The 17,924-nt window shown below is 44.5% G+C and overlaps 2 protein-coding genes across 3 annotated transcripts in view; both read left to right on the top strand.

Moving 5' to 3' along the window:
* Positions 1-17,924, top strand: part of LOC115382203 (NLR family CARD domain-containing protein 3-like) — a 617,169-nt gene that overhangs the window by 228,563 nt on the left and 370,682 nt on the right. The window lies entirely within an intron of this gene.
* On the top strand, positions 1,378-16,032 carry LOC115382185 (NACHT, LRR and PYD domains-containing protein 12-like). The gene is made up of 8 exons (XM_030083873.1): positions 1,378-1,503; positions 7,029-7,419; positions 8,566-10,390; positions 11,615-11,788; positions 11,872-12,045; positions 14,991-15,037; positions 15,233-15,855; positions 15,898-16,032. Exons 2-7 carry the CDS (start codon positions 7,143-7,145, stop codon positions 15,781-15,783), a joined length of 3,048 nt encoding a protein of 1,015 aa, XP_029939733.1. The 5' UTR covers positions 1,378-1,503; positions 7,029-7,142; the 3' UTR covers positions 15,784-15,855; positions 15,898-16,032.

Raw genomic sequence — 17,924 nt, 5'->3', positions numbered from 1 at the left:
GCTCTCCCACACTGACTTGGTTACTATAGCAACAACCTCCAGCTTCCTCCAACACGTCTGATGTGATAAAAACTCAAAGTTACTGCAATACTGTGAACTTTTCTACACTTACTTCACATGAAACACATTTTACTTTATGTGCATCACATTTCCAGATGTTCATTCACTTTATTAGGGTGAATTAATCCATGATCCAAAACCTGAGTTTGAAATCCAAACAGAACTACACACAACATGGTGTCTTCAATCACCTTGCATTGTGACACTATTGGGAGTTGTTTTTCTTTCTTCAAAATGTTTTCCCCCAAAAAATAAGAGTGAAATATGAAAACTTAAGTACGTTTAAGGGTTTAACTTGATGAGGAACACGTTCATGGAGACTGAGTTCAATGAAATTGATATAAAAAGGTGATATCTGAGCAGATGAAAATGACACCTTCCAGACTGGCCTCATCTCACTAACCTGATCATCTGCAGCAGTCAGCCTGACAGGAAGAGGAAAGCAGAGAGTCCTGCTCAGCTCTCCCTGACCTGCATGCAGCTCTCACTGTTCACTGCTGAGCTGGTTCCAGGAGAACTTCCCCAGCGGTCCTGCAGAGGGAGCTGTTTCTACACTGTGACCTGGAGGACAGCCTCACTGAGCTCATGGAGGAACACACACACACACACACACACACACACACACACACACACACACACACACACACACACACACACACACACACACACACACACAAAGACTCAAATGAACAGAGACAAAATTATAGTCAGGAAACGGTGCTGTCCATGGTGCTGAAACAACAAGCGAATCCAGTTGTTTAGTTGTTTCTTTTATGCCTAATACACATGAAAACAGAAACACAGCCCCCCCCCCCCACCCCCCCCCACACACACACACACACACACACACACACACACACACACACACACCACCTCCTGCAGCAGATCCAGTGATCAGTGGAGTCGGATAACAGTGACTGGAACACAGAGTCCAGCTTCAGCTGAGAGAGTTGAAGTGTTGTGTGACTCTGTGTCTGTTCGTCTGCTGTGGTTTGTGGTGAAAAGTAGAACGAGACCATGTTGACGTCACATCGACTTCAACTTGCTCGCTTCCTGTTTTCTCCCCCAGCCGCCCCCCCCCCTTCTCTAAACACACACAGTTGACTGATTGTGCTCTTTGTGTTGAACCAGTTGTTGTTGCCTCTTTCCTTAGTTTATTCAAAGAAGTTGTGTGTTTATATTGTGCTCTTCTGTGCTCACATCATAGTTTTACAGTTTTAACATAAGTTCCTGCAGTGGTTGAGATCTGGGTTGTTTTTTAAAGAGGTGGGCGGGTTTTGGCAGGAAACAGGAAATAGTGTGACGTTCCGCCCTGAGTGTGGGTTGAGACAGTGAGACGGCGTCCTCACATCAAGCAGAGACAGACAGAAGGACTGAGGAGGGACGGAGAGCAGCTTCTTCTCTCCAAAAGAGTCTGAAGAAGATGTGAAGAGAGTTGATGAGGTGAGAATCTCTGTCAGCTACAACAAAGCTTTCACAACGCTGTGTTGGACTGGATCTGACTGTGTGGCTGCTGGCTGTGTGTCTGTGTGTCTGTCCAGCCTACATTATGGACACCTGTGGGGACCTGGGAGGGTCAGGAGGTTCAGAATCTTCCAGCAGAAGACTTTTCAGTCTCTCATTTCAAACTGACACTTCCTTTGTTCTTTTTCACTTTTTCAATTGATATTTAGACCAGAATTCAACTTATTTTGACTTGATCCTTCAAAGGTACACATGAATACACACACACACACACACACACACACACACACACACACACACACACGGAAGAGAAAGGGAGGCCGATAAAGAGGATGAGATGAGGAAGAGAGATAGAGGGAGAGAGAGATAGAGAGAGAGAGAGAGAGACAGAGAGAGAGAGAGAGAGAGAGAGAGAGAGAGAGAGAGAGAGAGAGAGAGAGAGAGAGAGAGAGATGAACAGACAGGTGAATAAAGTGGACTGACTAAAATCAACTGGCACATGTGAAAAGTAATTCATCTCCAGAAAACAGCACTGGGAGGGGAGGTGGACGACATCAAGGAATCAGTTTATAACAGTTAATAATCATGGAGTTGATGTTGGAGTCTGAAGTTGTCACAGACCAGGATGAACCCAGAAGCAGACTGGAGCAGATCAGGTTAAAGCAGGTCTTTATTCTGAACAAACAAGTCCAACAGGATGATTCAAAGCAGAGTTTAATATTCCAGATTAGCAGGAAACACAGGGAACAACAGAAGGAGCTGAATCTCAGCTCATCCAGGTCACTAAAACAGAGGAACTAAACCCATCAGTCACAGACGGATCAGATGAACCCACACACACACATCAGACTAAACTAAATGCTCTTGGACAGGGGACAGACACGGGACAGGACTGGACAACAAGAAGACTGGACACACCAAGTGTGGGACACGAGGGACGCAGGGACGGGTGAGAGACTCAGCACAGGCCACAGGTGGCGCTGTAGGGCTTAGACAGGGGACAGGGTGAGACAGACAGGAGACAGGACACACAGGACCCTGACAGAAGGCACTGAAAGCTCTTCCCTCAGACACAGCCATATATGGAGTTGTTTCTGCAGCTAAATGTGCTGATGACTAATGTTGCCACATGTGTTTTGAAATGTCATCAGGTCAGAAACAGGAAACAGACACACAGATGTAGCGGAGTAACAACACCATGAACTGAGTCTGAACATCTCTGAGGACAACGTCAGCTTGTGGTTGGCGGCTGACGCCAACACCTGTTCTGGTTCTGATCTGTAAGCATGAACACAGATGATAACAGTCGAATGTTTGACTAAACACAAAACAATAAATTCAAGAATCTTAATCAAACAAGACTGATGCTTTTGATAGAGGGATTGAAGAGTCTGAAAGAGTAAATCAAATCAGAGTTCTTGGGGTGATAGATGAACAAACATCCTGTAAATCACATATATATACATATATATATATATATATATATATATATATATATATATATATATATATATATATATATATATATATATATATATAAAACCTAGCAATTGCTAGGCTTTTTAAATTGATTTTTTTACATTTTGATTTTTATTTTACATACATCACAGGTCACAGTTTCGCTGTCTGACTCTCTGAAGTAGCTCCTAACAGTTCCTGCTCCTGTTCCTCATCTTAAATTTGTCATTAATGAGCCAGTCTGTCTGATCAGCAGCAGGAGGAGAGCTGCACACTGAGCCTGAGTGAGCTGAGAGAGAAAGAGGAGCACTATTTGTAATGAGCTCACCTGGAAAATAAAACAAGGGACCAAGATTTTAATGCATTTAGGCCTCAGTATGCTTCCCTGTCGCCGGCAACCCTACGCCGCCACTGAACATATCTTGATTCTGCATACACTGACTCTCTGTATAAGAAGGGTCAGAGTCGTCTGTACCTGCTGAGGAGGCTTGCATCTTTTGGTGTGAGCAGACCATTGCTGAGGACCTTCTATGACACCGTAGTGTCGTCAGTGGTCTTCTATGCGGTGGTGTGCTGGGGGGGGGGGGGGTTGCACTGAGCGAGACAAGAAAAGACTCAACAGAATGATTAAAAGATCCACCTCAGTCTGTGGCTGCCCCCTGGACTCCATGGAGGTAGTGGGAGAGAGGAGGGCTCTGGCCAAACTACTGTCCATCTTGGAAAACTCCTCCCAGCCTCTGCACCAAACTGTGAACTTGTTAAAAAGCTCCTTCAGCAACAGACTAGTGCACCCTAGGTGTAAGAAGGAGCGTTTTCGCAGGTCATTTATTCCAGCGTCTGTCAGACTCTTCAATGCCGCTGTATAAATTCCCCTGTGTGGTGTTTTCGATGTGCTTTTGCCTCCTCCGGTCTGCATACTCAACCATCTATTTATGGGCAGTGGCGCATGCCCCATCCTCCTGTTTCTGGTGCTAAGGATGTGCACGGTGTTGCCTGCAAAATGTGTGAAATACTTGCCTGCAAACTCTTTTGCACTTTGTGTTCTTGTTTTTCTATTTATTGATATTTATTTGCGACTGTGGTACTTCTTCTTTGGCTGCTGTGACAGTGAAATTTCCCCATCGTGGGATCAATAAAGTCTTATCTTATCTTATCTTATCTTATCTTATCTTATCTTATCTTATCTTATCTTATCAAGGGAACACCCTCCTCTGCAATGTCACCGCCAAGCCGCGACGCAGTCGCAACAACAATGCGGCTTCCGTAGCTCCGGCTTTACCTAAACATAGATCTATAGACATAGATTTCTAGACGTACATATGTAGACACGCGTGCACTTACCGAACATATATCTGCATATATGACATATCTGGTGACACCGGGCTGTCAGGCCTTTAAACCGCGGGCCTTCGAGCAGACGCACGCACCCTGAATTGACGATTCTCCCCCCCGGTCTGCGGGTGCATGCCTCGGCCGCCGCCGTTGTCCCCAGCCAGTGTTGTTCGCTGAACACGTTCATATTTACGGTGAACTGCGAACTGAGCGACTCAGTTTTCATGTCATGAACGTGAACGAGATCGCTGCTCACTTTGGCAAGAATGATTGGCACACGCAGTTCACATTTTACGGCACAGTGGAGGGCAGAGGGGACGAGGCAGCGTTGGATTAAACGGGGATCCTCCCCGTACATAATGACGTGATGACGTATGCAGTAAACGGGAAGCAGGACAGTCAAAAACAAGCAGAAAAACACGACGGTGGTTGAAAAACACTTTTTTAATAAAAACCCCGAGAGATCAAACACTGGAGAGGAGAGATGGAAGCAAACTGCGAAACAGCAAGTTGTATAAAGAGCTCCGTGGCAGAATACGAGCGATCATCCGGCTGGTGTTATGGATTAACTGGTTCTCGTGTTAACGAATGACGGTGGAGGTCTGTGTGAACACATGCTGATAACAGCAGTTGTTAAAGTAAGACTCACAAAAGACTTTAAACGTATACACTCACTGTAACTGTCGATAACTGACGTTCGCCAGAACGACTCCATGTTTCAGTCATGTATTGGTCACAAGTTAACACGGGCACCAGTTAATCCGAAAGATCGACATGCGGAGCAGAGCTCACACCGAGACGTGCCGCTCGGCGTTGTGGTGCTGCGGCCAGGGGAGCAGCCGCTCCTTCAGCAGCGTATCATGGAGATGTTGGGACGTTATTTGAGCAGATATCAGCAGATAAAAACACTCTACTGGGCGCTGAGGACTGCTGCTGCAGAGCTAAACACCGGAAAGTTCCTCGTGAGACTTTGTGCGCATGTCACAGGCTGCTGTATAATCCGCTTCACCCAGGTTCAAGAATCTTGTTTAGTTTTGGAGTAGCAGTGACTTGTGATGGATGGTTAAGAAGAGGTTGTTATTGAGTACTTACAAAAGTACCAAAGTAACAAATGAACGTGAAGTAGTTCATTGTTAGATATGTGAACTTAACTCATTTAAAAAAAAAAAAAATAGAGAACTTGAATCTGCACCTGTGGACAGCAACACCCCCCCGGCTGTATGGATTGCTGGAGCCCCAACCCCTGACCCACGATTGAAGTGAATAAACAAAAAGTGGCCCTACGAAACAAAATAAAACTTTTAAAACGCACAAGCAGCGTCACGACGACCACACAGCATCTTCAGAGTCACATGCTGAACCACATTAAACAACTCCAGTCATCAGTGTAAATGTACTGTAAACTACAGCTGGCTGTCATTCACCACCACCTTTGATGTATATATCTTTTTAAGTTCCATGAACACAATCAGGATTTATTTCAATTGACTAAATTCTTGAAAATAGTTTAATCACTGCTAAAATGACATTTTTGACCATCAATTCAAAAGCAACGTCAAATTATGCTGGAAGTACCAAAAACTTAACTTGACTTCACTCAAACAGCTCCCTGGATGTTCTGGAAGCTTCTGTTGAAAACCTCAGGCAGCTGTCTGTGTCAGAGTCTGGTACGTTTTCGCTGCTTTTAAATATTTGTGCAGATTGGTGGCGTTACCACAGCAGCGAATTACCTTCCTGCACACATTACATGATACAGTGTCTTTATCTGAAGCTGTGAAATAAGTTTGTTTCCACACTTTGGGATTACATTTGGTAAAATAAAAGAACACGACACCATCTACCTTCGGCTGTGCCATCATTTTAACAACAAACAAGGATCCACATCACAATGTCATATTATCCTTTTTGTCCTTTATTTCACTTCATCCATCTTCCAAACAATTTTAACCATCTTCATCTGACCAGAGCACTTTCTTCCACATGTTTGGTGTGTCCCCCAGGTGGCTTGTGGCAAACTTTAAACAAGACTTTTTATGGATATCTTTGAGAAATGGCTTTCTTCTTCTGTTTCTGCTTCTCTTCCATAAAGGCCGGATTTGTGCAGTGTAGGACTGATGGTTGTCCTCTGGACAGACTCTCTAACCTCATGTGTAGATCTCTGCAGTTCATCCAGAGGGATCCTGGGCCTCTTGGCTGCATCTCTGATCAGCCCTCTCCTTGTCTGAGATGAAAGTTTAGGGACGGCCGGGTCTTGGTAGATTTGCAGTGGTGTGATACTTCTTCCATTTCAATATGATTGCTTGCACGGTGCTCCTTGAGATGTTTCAAGCTTGGGAAATCTTTTTGTATCCACATTCGGCTTTAAACTTCTCCACAACAGTATCTCGGACTTGCTTGGAGTGTTCCTTGGTCTTCATGATGCTCTCTGCTTTAAACAGAACTCTGAGACTATCACAGACCAGGTGCATTGATAAGGAGACTTGATTACACACAGGTGGATTCTATTTATCATCATCAGTCATTTAGGACAACACTGGATCATTCAGAGATCCTCTCTGAACTTCTGGAGTGAGTTTCACAAGGCACTGTACATCCAAAATATGTACAAATGGACAAATGGACAAAACTGGACAGTGGTGTTTGATAGAACTGAACCTGAAACAACAAACTGACTGAGCCACAGCTCATGAATATTCTCGTTTTGTGTTTTTCAGAGTCAAACATCTCACCTGAATGTCAGCATGTCAGCTCCTCACCGTGGTCTTTCCAGGGACTTGATGAACACAGAGTGAAAGTTTAGTGAAATAAGGTCTTACATAAGGTCAAAGATGAGCTCACCTCAAGAAGTCCTCCTGGGAATCCTGGAGGATTTGAGACATGAAGACTTTGAAAAGTTCAAGTGGTATTTGTGTCAAGATGGAGTCCTTGGAGAGTTCAAACCAATCCCAACGAGTAAACTGGAGACATTGGACAGGAAAGGCACAGTGGATGTGATGCACCAGGCCTACAGCAATCAGATTCTTGACGTCACAAAAATGGTTTTAAAAAGAATGAAAATGATGGGAATATGGGAGAAACACTCCAAAAACAGCTCAGAACCTGGAGGTAAGTCCTGGAAACATTACAACTTGATGGTGTTATTTCTCACAGTCTCTCATGCACAAAAAACAACAGATCTTAGTAAATATTGAAAATTGGTTGAGAATTTCTGCATGGCATTTTTCACCCAGTGTCATTCACAGTCCAATGAGCTGAGGAGAAAACAAACAGAAGAAAATAATTTGTCATTCTTTATTAGGGAACCTCTTACCGAGCACCTAATTTAGGTTGATTATCTGTGATTAGGGGTGAATCTGTGGAACAGTCTGGACAAGGAACTAACAACAGCAAAGTCTCTGAATATATTCAAAAAATCATACAAAACCTGGGTGATTAATAAATATACACAGTGAAGTACTAGACAAACCCAACAAGACACATCATACAAAACTCACAACCAAGCTAATTTTTTTTTTTTTTTAACGATTTAATTCACTCATTTATCCATTATGTCTGATGGTTTGGCCTCTGTACTTTATCTCGCGTCACCATTTACTGTAAGTACCACTCTTAGCGGCCTCATAAATGGGGAGAAGCACAAGAAGGAGGGAGGAAAATTTGGACGGAAGGGGAGAGGATGGGGAAGGGAGAGGGAAGGGAAGGGGGAAGAGAGAGTAGAACCACGAGGAAGGAAGGGAACAGATGGAAGGGAAGGAGAAGGAAAAAAAATAAATAAATAAATTTTTGCAACAAAAACGACAGGAAGAAAATGTTAATTAACAAAAGTGTTTCCTTTTGCTGTGCCCTATTTAGATTGTCGGCTTGTTGTCTTAGCTCGACTTAGTTAGGTTCTATTTAATTTTCATACAGCGGTGAGGTAGTGGTGGGCAAAATAAGCTTCGGCTTCAGCCCTAAACCTTTTCGGCCAAATGATATGTGTATAAATGTGTATGTGCGTTCAAGTGTATGTATGTATGTGCACATAAATATGTCTGTGTATGTCTATGTATGTAAGTGTATATCTATATGTATGCATACATAACTTATGACATGTATGCTTTATGGCCGAAATAAAATAAAAAAAAAAAAAAAAAAAATTATAAAAACCCAAATGTCAAGACGAAGATGTCCTTGTTTGTATGTAAGCACACAACACAATGAACATTACTCAAACTGAGTTGTTTTCCTTTGTCTCCGAAAAAAAATAATTAGGGAAAGATGGTCCTCAAAAGGTTTGTTTGTCAGCAACATCGAAGAGGTGTCAGGAGAAACTCAAGTCCAACCTGAAGAGGAGGTTCCAGTGTGTGTTTGAGGGGGTCGCTGAGGCAGGAAAGCCGACCCTCCTGAACCAGATCTACACAGAGCTCCACATCACAGAGGGAGGGACTGCAGAGGTCAATCAGGAACATGAGGTCAGACAGATTGAAGCAGCATCCAGGACAGCAGACAGAGCAGAAACAAGCATCAGACCAGGAGACATCTTTAAAGCCCCACCTGGAAGATCTGAACCAATCAGAACAGTGCTGACAAAGGGAGTGGCTGGCATTGGGAAAACAGTCCTGACTCAGAAGTTCACTCTGGACTGGGCTGAAGACAAAGACAACCAGGACATCCACTTCATATTTCCATTCACCTTCAGAGAGCTGAATGTAGTGAAGGAGGAGAAGTTCAGCTTGGTGGGACTTGTTCATCACTTCTTCAATGAAGCTAAAAAGGCAGGAATCTACTGCTTTGAAGAATTCCATGTGATCTTCATCTTTGATGGTCTGGATGAGTGTCGACTCCCTCTGGACTTCCAGCACACTGACTTTCTCACTGATGCTACAGACTCCACCTCACTGGATGTTCTGCTGACAAGCCTCATCAGGGGGAAACTGCTTCCCTCTGCTCGCCTCTGGATCACCACACGACCTGCAGCAGCCAATCAGATCCCTGCTGACTGTGTGGACATGGTGACAGAGGTCCGAGGGTTCACTGACCCCCAGAAGGAGGAGTACTTCAGGAGGAGGTTCAGAGAGGAGGAGCAGGCCAGCAGGATCATCTCCCACATCAAGACCTCCCGAAGCCTCCACATCATGTGCCACATCCCGGTCTTCTGCTGGATCACTGCTGAAGTTCTGGAGGAGGAGCTGAAGAGCAGTGAGGGAGGAGAGCTGCCCAAGACCCTGACTGAGGTGTACATCCGCCACCTGGTCGCCCAGGCTGAAAGAAACAAGGTCAAATATGATGACAATACTGCCTCACGTGAAACCTGGAGTCCAGAGAGCAGGGAGATGACAGAGTCTCTGGGAAAACTGGCTTTTGATCAGCTGCAGAAAGGAATTCTGATCTTCTGTGAACGTGACCTGAAAAAGTCTGGCATTGACCTCGAGGTAGCCTTAAAGTACTCAGGAATGTTCACAAAGATCTTTAAAAAAGAGAAGGGCCTCCAGACGTCTGTGTTCTGCTTCATCCATCTGAGCCTTCAGGAGTTTCTGGCTGCTCTTCATGTCCATCAGACCTTCATCAAGTCTGGAATCAACCTGATGAAAAAGGTACCAGTGTTCAGGTGGCCAAAAGTGTTGAAGAAACCTAAACTCCACCATCTCCATCAGAGAGCAGTGGACGAGGCCTTGAAGAGTCCAAATGGACACCTGGATTTGTTCCTCCGCTTCCTCCTGGGTCTTTCACTGGAGACCAATCAGAATCTCCTTCAAGATCTGCTGACACAGACAGGAAGTAGCTCACAGACCAATCAGGAAACAGTCCAGTACATCAAGGAGAAGCTGAGTGAGAGTCTGTCTGCAGAGAGAAGCATCAATCTGTTCCACTGTCTGAATGAACTGAATGATGGTTCTCTAGTGGAGGAGATCCAACAGTCCCTGAGATCAGGAAGTCTTGACCCAGATGAACTGTCTCCTGCTCAGTGGTCAGCTCTGGTCTTCATCTTACTGTCATCAGAAGAAGATCTGAAGGAGTTTGACCTGAAGAAATACTCTGCTTCAGAGGAGGCTCTTCTGAAGCTGCTGCCAGTGGTCAAAGCCTCCAGCAAAGCTCTGTATGTACTTTATGGAAAAATATAGAGAACATGATACGTTCAATGTTATAGTCTGCCAAATTTTGCCATCCCCTCAAAAAAAAAAATCTGCCCAAAAGCAAGATTTTCATTTGTTAATAAAAAGAAAACAAAAAAAAAAGAAGAAAAAAAGTTCTGTTGCAAACATCCTGTTCACAGATGTGAAGTACAGCACTGCTTTTAAGTCTCTGTAGTGTCATTTGTGAATTTTGTACTCATCTTTATAGCTCTGATTGGATGGCACAACATTAGTTCAATGAGGAAGTACATAGTGTTCTCTCCCTGTAGATCATTAAAGGGGAGTCGAGTTTCAACTTGGTAAGAAAAAAAAAGGTTCAGTGAATATCAATAATCTTTATGTGTCACTACATTCCAAGTATAGCACACTAACAAAATAGCATTTGATGCTTAAGAGCATTGAGCTGCTGCACAATGAGCCCACCGCCACGCCTCCATCCTCTTCCAGGAAAGAAGAGAAAAGAAAAAAAGACAGTAAAAAATAAAAGCTTGGAAAAAAAGCTTGAAATAACTTGTAAAGTTGAAAGTAAAAGCTTGAAAAATTGATTTGGGTGAAAAAAAGCTGAAAAAGTGTTCTTCAATAAGTTGAAGATCTCTGACAAAGTTGAATGTTAAAAAAAAAATCTGAAATAGTTAATAAAGCACTAAAGACGTCACTGAGATGCCATTGAGAGCAAAAAGGATCAATAAAGTTGTATCAACAGTAAAAGCAGTAGAGTCAGTGTCAGAGTAACAGAGGATCAATAGAGCTCCAGTCTTCATGGAAAAATCCAGACTAATCAAGCAGCAGTCAGCATGAGTGTCTTCTGTGGAGGAACAGGTCAGATCAGGCAGCTCACCGTCACTGACACAGTTCTCCACTGTACTTTCACACTCTTTCATGTTGTTTTATGTTTGTATCTGTGAACAGGATGTTTGCAAAGGAACTTCTTTTTCTCCATAACTACAAACAATTTTTAAAACCATGAAAATTATTCTCTTTACTTTAAGAAATGTTAAATTTTCAGATTTTTTTTTTTTTTTTTTTTTTTTTTTTTGCAGGATGGCAAAACACAATGTATAAATACAAACACAAACTGCAAGCACTTATATTTAGCAGTGCAAAAATATTGTTGACTTGATATTAAACTCGTATAATTCTGTTCCTGATGTCCAGTCAGCTGGTTTTCATTGTTGCTTCTTCTTCAGGTTGAGCGGCTGTGGTCTGTCAGAGAGAAGCTGTGGAGCTCTGTCCTCAGTTCTCAGCTCTCAGTCCTCCAGTCTGACACATCTGGACCTGAGTAACAACCAGCTGCAGGATTCAGGAGTGAAGCGTCTGTCTCTTGGACTGGAGAGTCCTCACTGTAAACTGGAAGCTCTCAGGTCAGGATCCAGCTGCTGCTTGATCATGTGGAGGATCTTCCTTCTTCCTTCTTGACTTGATGCAGCCATGTTTGTGTCTCCAGTCTGTCAGGGTGTCTGGTCTCAGAGGAAGGCTGTGCTTCTCTGGTCTCAGCTGTGAGATCCAAGTCCTCCCATCTGAGAGAGCTGGACCTGAGCTACAACCATCCAGGAGACTCAGGAGTGAAGGAGCTGTCAGCGGCAGTGGAGGATCCACACTGCTCACTGGAGACTCTCAGGTATGGATGCATTCATCACAGACTTCAGAACTACTTGAGAATGAGAAGGTTTCACTCATCTTAATTTGAGGTTTTTATGGTTTCATTCAATTAAATTCAGCTTCATTTATATCTCACCAAGTACAACACAGTTATTTATCGGCACTTTCACAGAGAAAACCCCAGCAGTTCCACATGAGCAACAGTGACTCTGGAAAGGAAAACTCTCTTTTAAAAGGACAAAAAAATAATATTATCAGAATCACTCTTGGTAACTTTGTGCTGTCCCGGTCGGGGTGTCCAGGTCACTCGTCCTCTTCTGTGTCCTCGTCCATCCCTGTGTGCTTTGTCAGTCCCACCTGTGTGTGTGTGTGTCTGCCCAACCTCATGTTTCAGTCTTTCAATGGTCTCATCTATCTATGGTGTTCTGTCTCTGTCCCTCACCCCAGTCTGTTTAGTGTTCTGTCCTGGTCCGTCTCAGCTTCCTGCTGTTCATCGCGATTCAATATTGTATTCAACTGACAGCCTGAACTGACAGACATTAGAGTTTGTTTAGTCTCTTTTTATTCCTTCCTCTCTTGTGTTTTCAAACATATTTCAGCTGAAGAAAAGCTCAAGCTGATGACAACTGACCAAAGACAGTGCTGGTTAAATGTCTCTCTCTCTCTGTCTCTCTCTCTCTCTCTCGCTCTCGCTCTCAGTGCCTAAAAACCCCTAAAAAACCACACAAACAGGTGACTAAACATTCATGTTAAAGCATCCTTCCTCCATCACTCCCAAGACCCCTCCCACAGTCCACACCTTCTCAAAGTCCTCCAGCGCCCCCACCAGGGAGCTATAAACATACTTCACTCGGAGCCGTGCTCCCACCAGTCTTTTCAGGAGGAGTTCTGGGTCTGTGCATCCTGTCCCACGAGTCTGGTTCCGGCTTGACAGCCAGGTGCTCAGCTTAGTTTGGCCGAGAAGAAAGTTTATGAGGGCTGCTTTATGTTTTTGGGCAGCAGTAGACTTTGGGCCGAAAACGAACAGCTCTCTGGTGAGAACCAGGCCCAAACCTCCCACCCAGCGTCCCAGCAGTCTGAACAGGGGGACGAGTCGGGGGCAGGACGTCCACAGGTGTTCCAGTGTTTCTTCCTTAGGGCAGAAGGGACAGTTGGTGTTCATCCCAGGGTCAAAGTGGGCCACATGTCTGTTTGTAGCCCCGCCCCATGCCCCGCCCTCCACTGGAGATCCACACAGCGTTTCTCAATGGGGGGGCGATACAGGGACTTCCAGCTGCCTTTGGGGGATGACCCTGGCGCCAAGACCCCCGACCACCTGGACGACGGGAGACCTTCAAGCGTGGCTCTGTTCCTCACCTTCATGGCGACAATATAGAGGGCTTTTTTCGAGACAGTACTGAACTCTGGCAGGACAGGTGTAGAAAAGGACAGGAGTCCACCAGCTGCCTCCCCATCGCCACCAGCAGGTCGGATGTTCAGCAAGGGAAAGGCCGGAGGAGCTGGTCCAGCAGAGCCCGGACCCAGCAGCTCTCTGAACCTCGATGGAAGCTCTCGCTTCACTTCCTCCAGAAGTCTCTCCAGGACCCGCTGAGATCTGATGCCAGTCTCTTGGCTAAGCTGCTCCATGCTCTTCCAGCCTCTGCCAGACCTCAAATCGGCCAGTTTGGTCACGTTTGACTCCAAGAAAGTCCGCCCCACAACTGCAGAATCCAACAGGCTGCTCCTGACCAGTGGGTTGTGAAACAGTGGCTCCTCTGCGCGCCGTCCATATGGCTGGTCTCTGGACACAGTCAGGACCTCCACACCCTCAGTACTGACAGGTAGAAGGCAGAGGTCCCAGTTATGTCCATGTTCTGAAGGTCTAATAAGAACAGGTGTTTATCAAAACCGAGCCTTCCGACTCCACGCAGCAGTACCGAGGCGGTCCTCTCCCACAGCGGATTCTGACCGTACAGGAAGCGTGTCACTGTTTGTAGACGAAGGGCTGCCACCTGACTGGCGATGTCCACCAGAGGCTTGACCCATGTCCACCGAGACAATCAGGCGCTCACTTTTTCCCTGAGACGTCCCAGTTCTTGCCCTGGAAGATCTCGCTCCCCAGGTACACCCCAAGGCACTTCATTCCCTCAGTACTCCACTGTAGTCCAGCTGGGAGTGCGGGTGCTGTAGGCTGAGTCCACCGTCCAAGAAGCAGGCCCTCACATTTACTCCAGTTGACTTTGGCAGAAGAGGCGTGTTCATAATAATCCAGCTGTTCCTGCAGAGTTTGAACATCTGTGGGATCCGTGATGAACACAGTCAAGTCATCAGCGTAGGCAGACAGATAGAAGATGTCATCTGCCAGTGCAAAACCTGTGAGACCTTTCCTCAACTGGTGGAGTAACGGCTCGATAGCCAACATGCCAGACAGTGGGCAGCCCTGAAGAATGCCCCTCTGGACTTCAATCGGACGACTTAACCCTCCCCCCACTTTCAACAGTACTGCTGCTCTTGAGTACAGTAGACTAATGCGGGACACAAACCTCTTCGGAAAACCAAATGCTGCCAGAACACTAAACAGAGAGGAGTGATCCACCCGGTCGAAGGCCTTCTCTTGATCGATGGAGATCAGCCTTGCGATGTCAATGAGGTCTCTGAGCAGAAAGAGGTTGTCCATAATTGTACGACCCAGAATGCAGTACGATTGGGTGTGATGAATTACTGAATCTAAACAATATTTTAACCTGTTGGCTAAGACCTTCACCATAATCTTATAATCTGAGCAAAGCAAGGGCACCGGCCTCCAGTTCTGCAGTAGTGGTTTTTTAGGGGATTTTAGGTGCTGTGAATTGTGGTCTTTTGTATTGCTGAACATGATTAAATAGATTTTAATAAATTATGTGGTAAAGTCTCTCTCTCTCTCTCTCTCTCTCTCTCTCTCTCTCTCTCTCTCTCTCTCTCTCTCTCCTGTCTCTCTTCCTGCAGGGTGGACCATGTTGGACAGCAGAGGCTCAAACCTGGTGTGAGGAAGTGTAAGTTGGACTCATCACTGTCCGTTTGTCTTTCAATCAAAGCTTTGGATTCATTCAAACATTCCTGACAAGAGAAGCCTGACAAAAAGTGTCCTCATCAAACTTTCTCTCCATCAACAACATGTCAGGAAATCCACAAACAACAAATCCATCACATGTGTCACATCAGGATTTTTCTCTTTTTCTCTCCATCAGATTTCTCTCAACTTCAACTGGATGAAAACTCAATGAACAGAAACCTCAAACTGTCCAACAACAACAGGAAGGTGACATATGTGGAGGAAAAGCAGCCGTATCCTCATCATCCTCACAGATTTAATGTCTGTCCTCAGCTGCTGTGTAGAAATGATCTGAGTGGTCGATGTTACTGGGAGGTCGAGTGGAGCAGAAGGGTTTCTATATCAGTGAGTTACAGAGGAATCAGAAGGAAAGGAGACAGTGAGGAGTGTAGGTTTGGAAGGAATCATCAGTCCTGGAGTCTGGAGTGCTCTGATGGACGTTACTATGTCTGGCACAATAAGAGAGGAACAGACCTCTCCTCCTCCTCCTCCTCCTCCTCCTCTGGTAGAGTAGCAGTGTATGTGGACTGTCCTGCTGGCTCTCTGTCCTTCTTCACAGTCTCCTCTGACTCTCTGATCCACCTCTACACCTTCAACACCACATTCACTCAACCTCTATATGCTGGATTTGGATTTGGATATCCCTGCCTCTGGCCTGGTTCTTCAGTGAGTCTGTGTCCTCTGTAGGAAGGACGTCTCTGTATCTGAGAGCAGGGAGGAGGAGGAGCCTATCAGAAGGTGGGAGGGGCCTATCAGAAGGTGGGAGGGGCATATCAGAAAGTGGGAGGAGCCTATCAGAAGGTGGGAGGAGTTTAGCTCCACTAAAGATGTGATTTCTTCTGTGTTCCATCTGGTGTTTGTTGTGGTTTCATTGTTGTGGTGTTTCTTGAAATGTTCCATCATAAAGTAATAAAAGTCGATCACTGACAAGTCAAACTCTCTTTCTCTCCTTTACTTGTTGTCTTCAGTTAGATTTGCTGTTCAGTCAACAAGGAGCTGAAAGCTGCTAATACCATGCATCAACATCATAATGCTAACTAAATGATAGATAACAGCTGATATGATGCTGAAACCATGTCCACACAATGCTAATATGATGCTAACATGCGAGCAATACAATGCTATCATCACGCTAACATGCTAGCGATACATTGCTAATATGATGCTAACATGGTATCAATACAATGCTAATGTGATGCTAACATGCTATCAATACAATGCTAATGTGATGCTAACATGCTAGCAATACAATGCTAATATGATGCTAACCAGTGGTGGTCGAAGTACTCAATTTCATTACTTGAGTAAAAGTACAGATACTAGAAGTGAAATACTACTCCAATAAAAGTAAAAGTTGGCAAATCAACAAGTTACTTAAGTAAAAGTAAATAAATATTTGCTTTAGAAAATACTTAAGTACAAAAAGTAAATCGTTTAATACTGTGAATCCTAATTCAGCACCTTAGAAATGTATATATAGGTATAGAATTAAAGACTGCTCCTATTCAGTTAATGCAGACATAAATGAAGAAAGAAGAATAAATAATATGGTAAACTACTGTAATTAATTAATTGTCTTCGCTTGAGAGTACAGCTACTTAGAAAAATTGTGAAAGTTACACCTTTTCTTCTTTCCCATTTGTACTGCTGCCGCAGTGGCGCTGGCACCCCCTGATGGACAGCGCCCTTAGCATCTGCCTATACTGCCTATGCCACGGGCAGGCTCTGCAATTACCAGCCACTTTTAATCACAATCAAATAACCCACCTTCAACTTTGTGCAACACATTGCAAAATAAGGCTAAAAGACAAATGAAGCCAGTGAAGGGTCTTCTACATCAGTAAATAAAACAACTCACCAAATGACACCACCAAAACAATATATTTGAGAATTCAAAGGCTTTACAAGTTGCTTTACACAAGCTAAATAAAAAAAACAGTGACTCAGTAATAAACAGGCATTAATTACCACCAACAGTCAGTTCAAATTAAACTATTGCATCCTGTCCCTTTATGCTGTGTAACAGCATGAAAACAGAAAGTTCCACTCCAAGGCAAAAGTTTAATATGGCCTTGTTAAAAGAGGCAAACTGCAAACAAGAACAACTATTCAAACTTAAAGAAGTTCTTGTTCAGCTTCAGCAGAAGTTGGTTCTCCAAATTGTGAGAACCAATTCTACCCCTCCGTGGGGCAAAGAGAAGTCCAGCTGCACTGAATAGTCTTTCACAGGCAGCAGAGGCTGGCAAAGCCGTGTTCAGTTTCATTGACAGGTCAGACAAGGCGGGGAAGGATGTAAGGATCTCCACACCTTCAGTCGTACATGATAAGTATGCATCCAGTTGTTTTGTGGCTTCCATCATTTGGGTGGGCTTCACACTTAAGAAGAAGTCATCGTCATCTTCAGAGGTGCTTGAGGACGTGACAACAGGGGAGCGCTGCAGCAGAACTTCATGTTCAGGAAGATGTTCCTTGATGTACTGAGTGCCTAAAAAAATATAATCAGAAAGATTGCAATTGTTCATTAAAAACATCTGCAACATTATTACCATGTTAACTGATTCTCTGATGAGTATTTTTCTGTGTACACACCTTGTTGGATTGCATTTTCGTCGGTGGTCCATGACATTTTGAATTTGGGATGATGAACAGCTGCAGCAATAAGCTCTGGGTCAGAAATCATTTTCCCAAATCAGAGAGATAGATAGGATATTATATGTCAAACCGAAAGATTTATGGCCCCCAATAAACCCCTCCCCTCGCCATATGTCCACCATTTGTCCAGCGTATGTCCACTGCGCATTTGTCCTCCCCCCCCCCCCCCCCCAAAC

This window comes from Salarias fasciatus, chromosome 23 (assembly GCF_902148845.1).
Source record: "Salarias fasciatus chromosome 23, fSalaFa1.1, whole genome shotgun sequence".
Classification (NCBI taxonomy): Eukaryota; Metazoa; Chordata; class Actinopteri; order Blenniiformes; family Blenniidae; genus Salarias; species Salarias fasciatus.
This window is presented reverse-complemented; position numbering and strand designations above follow the sequence as displayed.